This window comes from Tamandua tetradactyla, chromosome 20 (genome assembly GCF_023851605.1).
Source record: "Tamandua tetradactyla isolate mTamTet1 chromosome 20, mTamTet1.pri, whole genome shotgun sequence".
Classification (NCBI taxonomy): Eukaryota; Metazoa; Chordata; class Mammalia; order Pilosa; family Myrmecophagidae; genus Tamandua; species Tamandua tetradactyla.
In genome coordinates, this window is record NC_135346.1 from 5009388 (window position 1) to 5021448 (window position 12061).

General features: G+C 38.5%; 1 protein-coding gene across 1 annotated transcript; it reads right to left on the reverse strand.

Moving 5' to 3' along the window:
- Positions 1-3889: 3889 nt before the first annotated feature.
- LOC143664414 (olfactory receptor 2T1) lies at positions 3890-4846 on the reverse strand. The gene has a single exon (XM_077138024.1). It carries the CDS (start codon positions 4844-4846, stop codon positions 3890-3892), a length of 957 nt encoding a protein of 318 aa, XP_076994139.1.
- Positions 4847-12061: the final 7215 nt, after the last annotated feature.

A 12061-nucleotide genomic window follows, 5' to 3' on the forward strand; every position in this document is an offset into this window, starting at 1 on the left:
TGCCTGAAAATGTTTTAATTTCTCCCTCATCTTTGAAGGACAATTTTGCTTGATATAGAAGTCCTAGTTGGCAATTTTTCTCTTTTAGTAATTTAAATATATCATCCCACTGTCTTCTTGCCTCCATGGTTTCTCCTGAGAAATATACACATAGTCTTATTGGGTTTCCCTTGTATGTGATGGATTGTTTTTCTCTTGCTGCTTTCAAGATCCTCTCTTTCTCTTTGACCTCTGACATTCTAACTAGTAAGTGTCTTGGAGAATGCATATTTGGATGTATTCTCTTTGGGGTACGCTGCACTTCTTGGATCTGTAATTTTAGGTCTTTCATAAGAGATGGGAAATTTTCAGTGATAATTTCTTCCATTAGTTTTTCTCCTCCTTTTCCCTTCTCTTCTCGTTCCGGGACACCCACAATATGGATATTTGTGTGCTTCATATTATCATTCAATTCCCTGAGCCACTGCTCATATTTTTCCATTCTTTTCCCTATAGTTTCTGTTTCTTTTTGGATTTCAGATGTTCCATCCTCCAGTTCACTAATTCTAACCTCTGTCTCTTGAAATCTACCATTGTATGTTTCCATTGTTTTTTTCATCTCTTCTACTGTATCTTTCATTCCCATAAGTTCTGTGATTTGTTTTTTCAGACTTTCCATTTCTTCTTTTTGTTCATTCCTTGCCTTCTTCATGTCCTCCCTCAATTCATTGATTTGGTTTTTGTTGAGGTTTTCCATTTCTGTTCGTATATTCAGAATTAGTTGTCTCAGCTCCTGTATCTCATTTGAACTATTGGTTTGTTCCTTTGACTGGGCCATATCTTCAATTTTCCTGGTGTGATTTGTTATTATTTGCTGGCGTCTGGACATTTAGTTACCTTAATTAGTTTATTTTGGAGATTGCTTTCACTTGTCTTACCTAGGGTTTTCTTGCCAGATGAGTTTGTTGTCTATCTGTCCATTGACCTTCAGTTCAGCTTTTTCTGTGCCTCTAGCTTAAATTTTGTTTAACAGAGGGTAATTTTTCAGTTCTTGTTTTCTTGTTTCTTGTCCTGCTTGTAAGGTGCTTTTTCCCTCCCCACCCTTAGGAGGGTCTGCATAGGTATTACAGACTCCATCCAGGTTTTCCCGGACTAAGTTGGCCTCATTTGGGGGGGAAGGAATCACCTGCGTCAGTTTTCCCTGAGTGTGAGACCCAGCAGGTTGAAAGACTTTCCTGTGTAGTCTCTGGGCTCTGTTTTTCTTATCCTGCCCAGTATGTGGCGCTTGTCTGTCTGCGGTTCCCCCCAGCAAAAGACGTTGTGGCTCCTTTAGCTTTGGAAGGCTCTCCCTGCTGGGGGCGTGGTGGAGACAGAGGAAAGGTTGTAGGTTGGTTTTAATGGCTTCAAATTGTGAAGCCCTGGGGTCTGAATTCCTTGAGAGAGGGATTCCACCTGAGTTGTGTTTCACCCCTCCTGTAGGGAAGGTTCAGGTGGGAAACAGCCCTGAAACAGCCTCTTTCTGCATATGTTTGGGGCCGTTGGAGCCTGGTAATCCCGCCGCTGAATCCAGAGGCAGCCAAGCCTCTGTAGAAACAACCACAAATGCCTCTGTTTTGTCCCCTTTCCTCTTTTTTGGTTAGCCCAATATGCGACCTCTGCCTTGACCAGTTTCGCCTGAGCTGGGGGCCTATTTTTAGTAGTCAGAATTTGTTTATTAATGCCACTATTGGTGTTTGGTTGAACTCAGTCTCTGCTACTATTAGAGTTTCTTTCCTTTCCCTCCGGGAAGCCGCCTGTCGGGGAGGGGCGCCGTGCGCTGGCCGCCGTGGCTTGGGGAACTGCACGCAGCTTGGGGAGCTGTGTGTGGCTTGGGGAACTGTGCGCAGCTTGGGTAACTCACTGTTCCGGAGACTCGCAGCTGGTCCAGCTAGTCCAGACTCGGGTACGCTGTGTGTCCAGTCACTGTTGTGGCTCTGAGAGCTGTTCTGTACTGTTTCTCGTTATTTAGTAGTTGCTCTGGAAGATGAACTAAACTGCGTGCACATTACTAAGCCACCATCTTGGCCCCTCTAGTTTAACTTTTTATTGAAACATAATGAGCACAGAGAGATGCACCAAACATACAAAAAGTGTGAACTTGGTCAGTGTTCTTAAGCTGAACCTTGGGTGTGTAATGAGCACCCACATCAAGAAAGTGAAAATAAGCATCCCAGGTGCCCTGCTCAAGCAGAGTTCCAGTCACTAACCCCCTAAAGGAAGCAGTTACTCTCAGCTTCCAACTGTGCAGGTTAGTTTTGCTGGGTTCTCATATAAATGTATGCCTTTGTGACCAGGTTATTTTATTCAATATTATATTTTTGAGATTGATCCATAACTTTGCAAGCAGTTTCACAACAACTATTCTTATCATATGAACATATCACGACATCTATTCCTATCATATGAACATATCCATTTCTGTCAGAGGGCTTTGGCATAGCTTCTCCTTTTTATCCGATACGATATGTCTTTTGGTTAATATTATGAATGCATTTTCATTAGAAATTCACCCAAGGGAGTATCTGTTGGGTCGCAGGGTGTGTATAAAGTCTGCTTTCATCACTCTTGCCACACACAATGTGGTAGAAATATAGTTCTTTTTAGTTTGTTTATTTGCTTGTTTGCTTCTTTTTTCATTGTTTTTTGTTTTTTCTTCCACTGGAGTGTGCGTTGCCTGCTTGTTCACAGATATGACGAACAAATGAATGAAAGAACAATTAATCTGTATGTGAAAGACACAATTTTACATCAATCACATTTCTTAGAGTCCTGTATTCTTGTGCACTAATTAAAAGTGTTACCCTACAGAAGCTCTTTACTTTCCTAAATCTCAGTCTTATCATTTATCAATTGATGCTTGTATTAAGTGCTTCAATTGTTATGAAAATGCTAGGAAACAATGAACATGAGAAGGTACGTTTCTTGTTAACTTTTAGACAGATATCGACCAATACATTTATGGTTACGATCACAATTATGTTTATACAACGGCAATTCCCACATGGTGATTAATAATTTAATGAGCTTACATGCTTGATTCCTGAGTGAAACCCCTATATAAATTACATAATTTGTCACCTGTTTTCTGCTATTAATTCTTGGGTAACATGGACATAACCCCTATTTCTGACTGGCATGTACTTAATCTTAAGCACTGTCACATATTTGAAAACTTATTTTAGTGTCCTCCCATCCCATAACCTTGTATATTTCTCCAAACTGCTGGAAGATCTCCTTAAGGCACAGTGTTCTCATACTGAATCATCTGGGCAATGTCTTTTTCTCTCAACCATCAACATTGATTTGACAAATAATTTTCACTATTGCATGTGCAATACCTAATGATTTAGGTATGCACAATGGCTGTTGGTGAGAACTATTCATGTTCCTGAGAAATGGAAACATGGGTAGCTACATTAACTCTCTTCCTGAAAGGTTACATCAGATTATTCCTCCACAAAATAGAGAAAAACAATGTTTCTCTTACTCTTGGATGTGAGCTAGATTTACACAGCAGTGCCATAAATTCAAAAAGTACTACCTTCTCTCCTGCACTCCTCCATACAGTTCAAAGCATAAAAAATAACAGGAAACTTATTGTACCTTCACAAGTTAATATTCCTGAGTAAAACTTTCTAATTTGTGTTTCTGAAAACCACTGGGTATTTATTGTGAAGAAAGCAGGAAAAAGGGAATATAAAAAAGGATGAGGAAAGAAGAGAGGATAAAGGAAAACCAAGATAATGGTTTTTAATATTAAAAATGATGTTCTGGCCAGTTGATCTCACTGTCCAGTTAAATTGCTCAATGAAAGTATGGCTCCTGGGGACATAATCCTCTTTTCAGGACCCACCTTGGCTGGACCCGATGGTCAAAAGACATGCCCAGACATTCCTTGAGGAGCCTTGAGCCTCCCCAGGGCCCTCTTCAGAGCTCCAGTCACATCCCTGTTCCTCAGGCTGTAGATGAGGGGGTTCAGCATGGGGGTGAGGATGGTGTAGAAGACAGAGAAGACTTTGTCCTGGGCTGGCTTATGGTAGGAGTGCGGTACCATGTACGTGTACATGGCGGCCCCGTAGAACAGGGTGACCACGGTCATGTGAGAAGAACAGGTGGCAAACGCCTTCTTTCTGCCTTCCGCTGAGCTCATGCGGTGGACCGTGGTCAGGATTCTGGCGTAAGAGGCAATCACCACAGAGAACGGGATCAGCAGCATCAGAACACAGCACACATACATCACGGTCTCGTAGAGGGCGGTGTCTGCGCACGCCAACTTCAGGACAGCAGGAGCCTCACAGAAGAAATGGTTAATCTCCCTGGACCTGCAGAAGGGAAAGCTCATAGTGATGGGGGTTAGGAGGAAGCCATCCAGCACACCCCCGAACCAGGAACCTGCTATGATCATCCAGCAGATCCGTCGGCTCATGAGGACAGGGTATCTCAGAGGGTTGCAGATGGCCACGTAGCGGTCATAAGCCATCAGGCCCAGAAGGAAGAATTCAGCCCCCACAAGGGTGAGGTACAGGAAGTGCTGAGCTGTGCACCCCACAAAGGAGATGCTTCTCTGGCCCAGCAGATAATCAACCAGCATCTTGGGCACGATGGTGGAGATGTACATCATGTCTATGAAGGAGAGATGACTGAGGAGGAAGTACATGGGGGTGTGGAGGCACGAGTCTGTGCGGATCAGGAAGATCATGACCCCGTTGGCCATCAGTGCAGTGATGAAGATGACAGAGATGATGGTGAAAAGAAGACCTGAGGTATCCTGTCTGTTGAAGAGCCCCATGAAGGTGAAGTCTGTAGAAGATGTGTTGTATTCCTCCATTGATTCCACAAGGGTGCTGTATACTTCCAGGACTAGAATCTTCCAGATAAAAATGACATTCCCAGGAAATTTGAATTGAAATATACAGATTGTTAGTCACTGAATTTCTCAATACAGGAAGAAAATTTTTTAAAATATTTTATGACTACTTTGGCACGGTATCTAGCAATAAGTCTGTTCACACATGATTTAACTAAAATTGATCAAATGAGATAAATTGTTCCTTAAATGCACTGGGTGGGATGATGTTGGCAGATGCTACAGAGCCGCAGTGGTACATATAATGACGCCTAACAGTGAACACACCATGGACCACCTATCACTTCACTGAAACCCTCTGGAATATTTCAGTCACACAGCAATAAAACATAAAGTGTATGTTATACATGTGTGCACAGACATGTACTCATGGGTGCAAATTTATATTGGTATTCTTTTTTTTTCCTTTTTATATGGGCAGGCACAGGGAATTGAACCAGGGACTCCAGCATGGCAGGCAAGAACTCTGCCAGTGAGCCACAGCAGCCTGCCCTATATTGGTATTCTTATTACGTGCATCTATGTTATGCTTAGAATCATCACCATCTGCAAAATGCCTCCAGCCTGGCTGTGGTGTCTTTGCACCCCATTTAGCCACAACTATGGACAATCTGCCATTTGGGCCACAATCACTTCACCGTGACCATCTGCTTGGTGTCTGTTTTCCCACATTGGAGATATATTGCATGGAGGGAATAAAGTAGGCAGTGAAAACTATCCTTACAAATGCAGATAAGAAAGAGACATCAAATACAACAGGCATTTGCTGCTCTAGAACTATTTCTCTTTATTTTTAAGGGAAACATTTCATTTTTAGGATATTTAGGCACTCTCCAAGGACATAGCCCAAGAACAAATATATGGAGTTCTAATTCAGTTTTTGGTTTTTTGAAACTGGAAATTTTTATAGGACTTAACAATTTAAAAAATCCCAAGTGATTGCATTGTATATGAAGTCATCTTATGACAAAGAAAAATAAACTTTTTGCAAGTTAAGGAGGCTTTTCCTCTTTTTTAAGGCTAATCATGTTAAAAAGAGACATACTTTACCAAAATGCTTGGGAGTTAAATGGATCAAACTGGTCTATGCTTACACAAATAGTCTCAAGATAATAATCATTTGATTCTATTGCACAAGAGAAAAATGAACTATTGCAAATAATAAGAAAAGCATGTCTGAGGAGTTTAAATTGTGCCAAGTACTCTGCTGAGTGCTTCATGTCTATTGGCTCATTGATTTTCACAATAAACCTAACAACTGAGTAGCTGTAAACTCGTCTTTCACTGATGGAAGAACTGACAACGTGCCTGAATTCACACAGGAATACAGCAGCCTTTGGACTAGGCATTTTCAATTCAGAGTGTGGTCACTTAGGCTCTACCAAGAACAGCAGCTAAATGTTTACTATATTAATTGAATTAAATTTATCAACAATGAGAATCTGTTAAATTTTTAATTATTTGTAAACATAATGCAACTAGTGCTTTTAGTACATTAGTACATAATTAGGACTGTAGGAGTGAAATCACTTGTTGCATTTCTATTTTCTCTTTGACCAATTTCAAAATCTCTGATGTCAGAAATAAATTTACCCAATACTATGCAATATCTCCTTATCATTTAATATTTACCTTCTTTTTTTGTTTTGTTTTGGCCTTTTCAAATTTGCATTAACGGAGCCCCATAAAATGTACATCTGAAGGGAAAATGATGCACTGTTTGTGGAAAAGCCTAAATATTACTTATATGTCATCTGCTTCCAGACCTCCCATTTATAACACCCTAAGTTCCTGGTAACAGAGGGAATCTCTGTGTCACCAGAAGTCAAATAGCTTTTACTGCCCTCCATTTACTCTAATTCCTGTCATTGTTTACCTACTATCTTTAGTTTTTTGTACCTGGCTCTTTGGTTCAAGAAATAAGAAAGGCCAACCTGGAAGGCTTTTTCATTTTGCATTTGGCCTCACTCTCATGTTTGCATGTAAAAATTTAGCATATCAAAGAGCAAACTCCCTTAATGTGAACTGTTCTACTAATGCAGACATTTGATTAAATTTATTACTTATTGTTTCACAATGGAAACATGACCACATGGACCTATGCTTTTATAATTTCTGCTGTGCACAGATTGTATTATTTTGTATCATTGCAAATAATCAGAAAACTTCTGTAATAATTTTGTGGCTTTATACATTCACTTTATATTTGAAGTATTAAACATACAGCAAAACCAAATTATATTTATATTCACTTAATTATTTTCCTGGTCATGATATTAAGTAATTCAATGACCCAGGACCTTTTCCCATAAGTCTTTGAGTTTCATTTTATATATATATATAATATTAAATTTAGATAACAAAACATTTAGCCTGCTCTAAAAGTTCAAATAAGTGACTTACAGTAATGGGTGCAAATGTGATTTGCAATACAAAATAAAATGCCAATTTTTTATGCATATAAATAAAGTATTTCAAAACTATTGACAAGTGTGTGAGCATTCCCAATCTATTATTTAAGCAACTAAATTTATGCATTTTAATTTTAGTTACCTCTTTATCTCCCTGTTACAAAGACTCAGTCAGGCACTCCTGGTGAAACTATTTCATCAGTTAGATTCTTTTTTTCCTTCTGAATATCCTTTCACCAGAAAGAAGTGGTTTTTACATATAGTCTTGGGAGAATGTGTTCATTACATTTAAGCTTGCAGAGGAGCTTAGCATTCTTTTCTGAGGATCATTGATGTGCTTGGCCTGCAAATTGTGAGAACATGAGGAAAAAATATGTTATTGGATAAAATTGTCATGTCTTTATCAGATAAAATTGTCTTTAGGTCTTATTTAAAATCCTTTTATTAAGTAACATATTAAGAGAAGGCAATATATCTACTTCATCATGACATGTGCACATACCGTCTTTTATTTTGTAACTGGTACAAGTTTGGTTGAGAGATTGTTGCAAATTTCTTCCTCCCACATCACTGCCATTTGAGATTAAGACACTATCACTTTCCAGGACTGTATCACTAACCCTAATCTATAAATCAAACAGCAATAGCATCTCAGAGTTTTGAAATCACAGCTTTCCTCAGCTTCTATCGAACCACAGTGTGAACTTTTTGACAAGTGGAAGAACGTTCTCCATACATCCTCAGTGCCATGGCTCCATGGCTGGTAAACTCTGCACTAGGTTGGACTAAAACCGGCCTCTTCACAACTTCCTTACTTGCTCTGGAAAACTGCTTCTCTGCCCGGAAATAATTCACTTTTTTTACCTTCAATCCTTCATATGACCACAAATTTTTTTGGTATCCCTTTCTTTGCCAGGCTATGTTCCCACGGTTATTTTATGCATTCATGTCTGAATTCCTTGCCAGAGTTTTCAAATTCCATGTATGTATTTGGGATGGTCTCTTACAATGTCAATTTTAAAATTCAATATCTTACATTCAACAGATTGCACTGGGTACAGATTTACCAGTATAAATTACAAAAGGAATATTACTTTCCTGCTTTAGTAGCAGACATATCTCATTGTTGATTCATTATATAGACATACATTAAAAAGCCCAGCTGTGTTTTCACACAAAAGGTTCTTAAGCCATTTTAGTCTATAGTTATGCAATTTTGAAATAAAATTAAAATTTTACATACATCCCTAAAACTCATCTGTAATCCTAAATTCAGTATTTTTAACTGGAATTGTTTAGAATATAATCAATCTGAAATAAAAATCATAAAATTATCAAGTAATAAAATATTAATGTGCCTAGAAAATTTCATAAAATCTCTATAAAGTGTTTAGACCATTGTTCTGGATGAGTTACTCTAAAACACATTTTCCTTTGTAAATCCCATACCTCTCCTGCCAGATGCCCTTTAGAAAGCACAAAGCAGGTCAAGCACCACAACCCATTTTTTCCAGTGTTTTTTTATTCTGTGCATTAGTGTGGTGGGCACTGAAAATTTATTGATAGAGTGTAGTTCTCTGCATATCCTTTAAAATAATTAGGGAAGATCATTGTAATATACTTGTACAGCTGAGAGTAAGTAAAGGTCTGGACTTGAGGTTAAGAGGGTCTGAATGAACCTGTCTCATACCAATTGTACTTAAGGCAAGCACTTTCAATTTTCCTTCCCTAAATTTCTCCATCTCTAAGAGAGGGCATGAATATAATGGCGATTGTGTCAATGTAAACAACAGCGAATAGAAAAAAGTAGGCTTGTTCACAGCCCTAATTCTGTTGCCCATAAACTGAGATTGAGTACAAGTTTTTCACTCCACCGGTATTTGCCTTCCAGATAGCATTGCCCCTATTCCATCTAATCCTTAAGGACAAGGTTTGCTGAAAAAATTAAACAATGAAAAATAGAAGAGTGAAAGGGTCTGCTAAAATCACACACACAAAGACATAAAGAGGAATTTTTAAGAAAACTAATGTCTTCAAATTATTCCTCTCAATAGCACCCTTACAAACTGAGATTTGCAGTACATACTCCAGGTAACGTCCAGAGAAAATACAATGCACAACCTGCTACTCAATGCTTCTGCAGCAGAGGGAAAGGAACACAGGACAGTGATTCCTCCTTTGAACAAGCCCTTGAGGTTTGCAGCCCACAAGTTGCAGCCAACCTTACCTCCACTTCTTAGGTCCAGCTTGTGTAAGTCTTGTTTACATCACATACAAATAATCAATTCAGTCAGAACACTTCGGCATGCGGTGGCCACTCAGCCATTTCCTCATTCACCAAATATTTAAAATGTTAGTAACACATGACATGCTTGTCTACATTTCATCTGTCACATCAAAACCTCTGAAAATTTTCTAAAAACCCAGATTTTCCTTAGGGGCATATGAAGAGTAGATTACACTTAAAGTTGGCTCAAGTTTAGCAGAAATTTCCCATATGCCTCACAGAATTGCTTAATTTTCATAAAAAATTTGCATTCTTCAGACAGAATATCCAATTGTTAAGTGCAATAATTAAATTTTAAAAATCCTTAAATAACTTGTTCATTTATCCTGTATCTCCTCCTACTTTTCTAACCTCTCCTCCTATCATTCTCCATGTATTTTCTTATCTATGTAATCTGAATGCTAGTTGTGGAAAACGGCATGTTATATACATCTCTTGGCACACATTAAGAATGCAATGTACATCCGTAATATGAAAAAATCATATAAATTATATATATATAAAATCATATATAAATATAAATTTTGACCTTCACGCCCCCGTTTAATTCTAACATGTATTTTAACTGAAGAAGTTTACCTCTATCACTCACTTAGAGTCTCACCCTCTCCAGATGGCCATTCGAAGTAGAAAGCTTCAAAGTTCAAAGATGCAGATGGTGTGAATAATTTAGCCAAGCACAACTTCATCAGCAAACTGTAAGACCTTCATGTCACTTAAGGTTATAGAGAATGAACAGGACTTCAGAATGTAGAAGATTTCTAGTTAGAATGAAAAATATTTGAGTTTAGAGGATTAAATTTATCCTACAGCTTATGCTGAGAAGGAGAAGAAATGCATAGATGATTCACAATCACGTACGTTCATAACTGGAAGCCTCTGGGGTGGAATAGGCAGCCACTTCAAGATATGGCCCATCCATCCACCCACGCAGGTGCCGACTGAATATTATCCCTGAAGAACAAGTATACTGAGGTTTTAAATGTGAGTGCATGGCCTTGACATGACTGAAATACAGACTAGTATATGCTTAGCCACTGATGACTGAGTTAGCACAGAGAGAGATGTGCAGCCAGTTACCAAACACTGCTTTTGTAATATAACCCTGTGCAAGACAATGCCATTTTTTAAAAAAGAGCCATTCTAGATAGAAATTCCTGAAACTTCGTGTCCTGACCCAAATCACACAAATTCTCAAGGCTTCTAGAAAATTGTGATAATGCCTTCTCCATGTCTTTTCAAGGAAGAATTTAGTAACAAAAGAGGGTTCACAGATGTGGAACACTGACAAAGCAGGGGGAGAGCTGCTGACCATTAACGAGGGTTGATGTCTCTTTATACTGCATCTGGTCCCAGGTGTGGAGGGTAGCAGGCAGAATAGGAGTGGGCAGGGGCTTAAACCGTCTTCTGAGAAGACCTCGTACCTCACCTACCAGGCAGTGGCATGCTCCTGGAAAGTGCAGGTCTTTTCCCTGTGGAAAGCAACAGACTTTAATCAGACCAACTTGCCACAACCAATTAGCTGTGCAATCACCGGGTGAAGGAGAGTGAATCTTGAAGTCACATGGGCTTTAAGAAAAGTGTTTCCACGGCTGAGCTCCAAAGGACAAAACCACTGATTTCTGGAACATTCATCAGAAATTTCCACCAGCAGCTCTTCCTCAGAGAAAAACATAAGAACAAATGTGGAATGCCCTAAGAAAGATTAACAGTATTACAATTTCTGTCGTGCTTCACCATTTTATTGGTAGCTAAATAATTCCTATTTTATTTAAGTATAAAGGCAATACATGTGCAATGGAGAAAATACAGAAGAGTTAAAAAAATCTAGGCTAACCACAATACCAAGGTAGTTATCAAAACATCATGTGGATGCATTTCCAGTGTATATATACAGACATACATATGCACACACGTGAAATTTATACACCCTTACATATACATGGGTATGGACATGTTTACATATTATATGACAATTTTCAGTAATCAAAAACATATCATAAGAAGCTAATGGGCAATATGCTTCCAAATGTAACATTCAGTATTCACAGAGTATTCTACCCCATGGATATGCTTCATTTTATTTACCCAGTGCTCCATCTTTAAACACATGTTGTTTTAAATTGCTGATTTAATAAATTGTGCAATAGCAACCATATACTTAATGGTAAGCATAGATTGTGGAGCAATTCTTTCATAAAATTTTCATCAATTGGGAATCTTTAGTCCATTCATGTAAATATCAAGTTTGGTTTTATTTTTATATTTATTTATTTATTTATTTTTGCATGGGCAGGCACCAGGAATTGAACCCAGGTCTCCAGCATGGCAGGCGAGAACTCTACCTGCTGAGCCACCATGGCCCACCCAATATATAGATTCCCAAGCCATACCTTCTAGGAAGACTAATTTGGGTGGAGTCTGGGATACATATATATATATATTTTTTTTATTTTGTTTATTTATTTTTTTGCATGG

Bases quoted from the DNA above. Each gene is read 5' to 3' on its own strand.
- LOC143664414 (XM_077138024.1), bottom strand. From the start codon at position 4,846: ATGGAGGAATACAACACATCTTCTACAGACTTCACCTTCATGGGGCTC.